We start from the raw sequence: 2500 nt of genomic DNA, 5'->3' as shown, positions 1-2500 counted from the left end.
CAGCAGATGCACCTCCAAGCAGCAAAAGCCAAGCAGCTAAAGGAACACTTAATTTTTCATCAACAGCACTTACTAAGAAGACAGCAGCAGCAGCAGCAGCAGCAGCAACAGCAGCAGCAGCAGCGGCTAGCACAGAAAGTGCAGCAACAGCCTCAGCTGCCCTTGCAGCACCAGCAGCCGCAACAACAGCAGCAGCAACAACAACAACAACAACCACAACAGCAGCAGCAGCAGCAGAAGCAGCAGCCAGTTCACTATGCACAGTTGCATGCAATCAATGTGCAGCAGGGCGCACAGCGACACCAACAGCTGCAGAAGCAGCTGCAGCAGCTGCAGCAGCAAAACCAGCTGCAGCAACAGCAACAAAAACAGCTGCAGCAACAGCAACAACAGCTGCAGCAACAGAAACAGGTGCAACAGCAGCAGCTGCACCAACAGCAGCTGCAGCAACAGAAACAGCTGCAGCAGCATCAGCTGCAGCACCAACAAATGCACCAGCAGCAGCTGCAGCAACGGAAACAGGTGCAGCAGCAACAGCTGCAGCAACAACAGCAGCAGCAACAGCAGCAGCAACAGCAACAGCAGCGGCACCTTCCCCTAAGAAGGAATGGGCTGCAAGCTGTCCTCTGTCGCAGCAGCGTAGCGCCTGCTGCAGCAGCAACTGCAGCAGCAGCAACTGCAGCAGCAGCAAAGGAACGGACAGGAAGCAAATGCCAACCCCACAACCGCACAATCGACGAGGGAGCAAAGCAGCAAAAAGAACAGCAGCAGCAGCAACAGCAGCAGCAGCAGCAACAGCAGCAGGTACTAATCGAGACAAAAACTTCAACAACAGTTCAACTAGATGATCAGCAGCTGCAGCAGCAACAGCAACAGCAGCAGCAACAGCAACAACAGAAGCAGCAGCTGCAGCAAAAGGACGGAGTAGCTGGGGAAATTCCTATACTCTGCCCCAGCAGCCGTATCCGCAGCAAGAGCAGCAGCAGCAGCAGCAGCAGCGACAGCAGCAGCAACAGCAGCAACAGCAGCAACAGCAACAACAGCAGCAGTGGGGCAGTATGGTGCCCAAGCGATCATCCACCCCCCAACAGCAGCAGCAGCACCAGCATTGTCCCCGTGCCTAGCAGCAGCAACAGCAGCAGCAGCAACAATAACAACAGCAGCAGCATTATCCCCATGAGCAGCAGCAGCAGCAGCAGCAGCAATGAGGGATTAGATTGGCAAAAAGGGAGTGTTTGTGTATCAACAACAGCTGCCCCCCCTCCTCCTCCGCTTCCTGCTCCTACGCCTCCCCCACCCCCTGCTGCAGCAGCAGCAGCAGCATTATCTGCTGCTGCTGCTGCTGCTGCCTGCCCTAGAGAACGTACACTAATAATTATAGACTATGATGATACATTGCTGCCTACTAATTGGCTGTCTGTACAGCACAAGATAGGACTAAGGGACGAGGTACCTAATAGTATAGCAGCAGCACTGCAGCAGCTATGCATGCATGTAGTATATACACTACAATTATGTGCAGCAGCAGCAGCAAGAGTATGTCTTGTTACTAATGCTAGTAAGGAATGGGTACTTAGATCTGCTGCTAAATTTATGCCTCTGCTGCAGCAGCAGCTGCAGCAGCAGCAAATCACTCTTGTGTCTGCAAGGGATTTGCTGCAGCAGCAAGGACTGCCACAGAAGCTATGGAAGATAAGGGTATTTACGGATATAGTGCAGCAGGTATTGGGGCCCCTGCTGCAGCAGGGGCCCCAGGGGGCCCCTTGCTGTCTACTATCCATAGGGGACGGTAACGGGGAGAGGGCTGCATGCCTACAGCTATGCAGCAACTATAAGGAGACAAAGGGACTATTTAAATCCCTAAAGTTGCTGCAGCAGCCAACTTGCATGCAGCTGCTGTCGCAACATTTGCTGCTGCAGCAAGCATTCGTAGAGATACTGCAGGTACACCAGAGTCTAGATATGACGGTACTTGATTACAAGACACAGGAGCAGCAGCAGCAGCAACAGCAGCAGCAGCAGCAAATGCAACAGCAAATGCAGCAGCAGCAGCAGCAAGGAGGGGAGCAGCAACAGGGAATGGTGATTAATGGGGATGGAGAGCAGCAGCAGATGCAGCAGCAACAACAAATGACATGCTTAAAGACTACAGTTAATCACACGCAGCAGCAGCAGCAGCAGCAGCAGCAGCAGCAGCAACTGCAGCAGCAAATGCTGCTGCAGCAGCAGCACATGATGATTCAATCACCTGGGGAAGGGGAGGGACTTACACTGCTGCAGCAAGTGCAGCTGCAGCAGCAGCAAATGCAGCAGCAGCAGCAGAACAACGGGAACAAAATGACAGAATTGGTACACCATAAACAGCTGTCAACACAATCAGCAGCAGCAGCTGCAGCAGCAGCAGCAGCAGAAGCAGAAGCAGCAGCAACTGCAGCAGGAAATACAGATGATTTTATTGACAAAATAAGTGCTGAACTAGCACAGCAGCAAAACGAACCCT

At 52.9% G+C, this 2500-nt stretch overlaps 1 protein-coding gene across 1 annotated transcript in view; it reads left to right on the top strand.

Annotated features, from left to right (window-relative positions):
• Positions 1-2500, top strand: part of EMWEY_00004510 (hypothetical protein, conserved) — a gene marked incomplete at both ends in the record, with an annotated part of 3135 nt that overhangs the window by 462 nt on the left and 173 nt on the right. Inside the window, one exon of the mRNA XM_013477974.1 lies at positions 1-2500. This exon is cut by the window's left edge and continues 462 nt beyond it; it is cut by the window's right edge and continues 173 nt beyond it. Coding sequence (XP_013333428.1) covers positions 1-2500 — 2500 coding nt within the window.

The sequence above is a fragment of the Eimeria maxima genome, genomic scaffold (assembly GCF_000499605.1).
Source record: "Eimeria maxima Weybridge genomic scaffold, Emw_scaff24, whole genome shotgun sequence".
In the NCBI taxonomy this organism is placed as follows: domain Eukaryota; phylum Apicomplexa; class Conoidasida; order Eucoccidiorida; family Eimeriidae; genus Eimeria; species Eimeria maxima.
The sequence above is the reverse complement of the archived record's forward strand: the minus strand, read 5'-3'. Positions and strand labels throughout refer to the sequence as shown.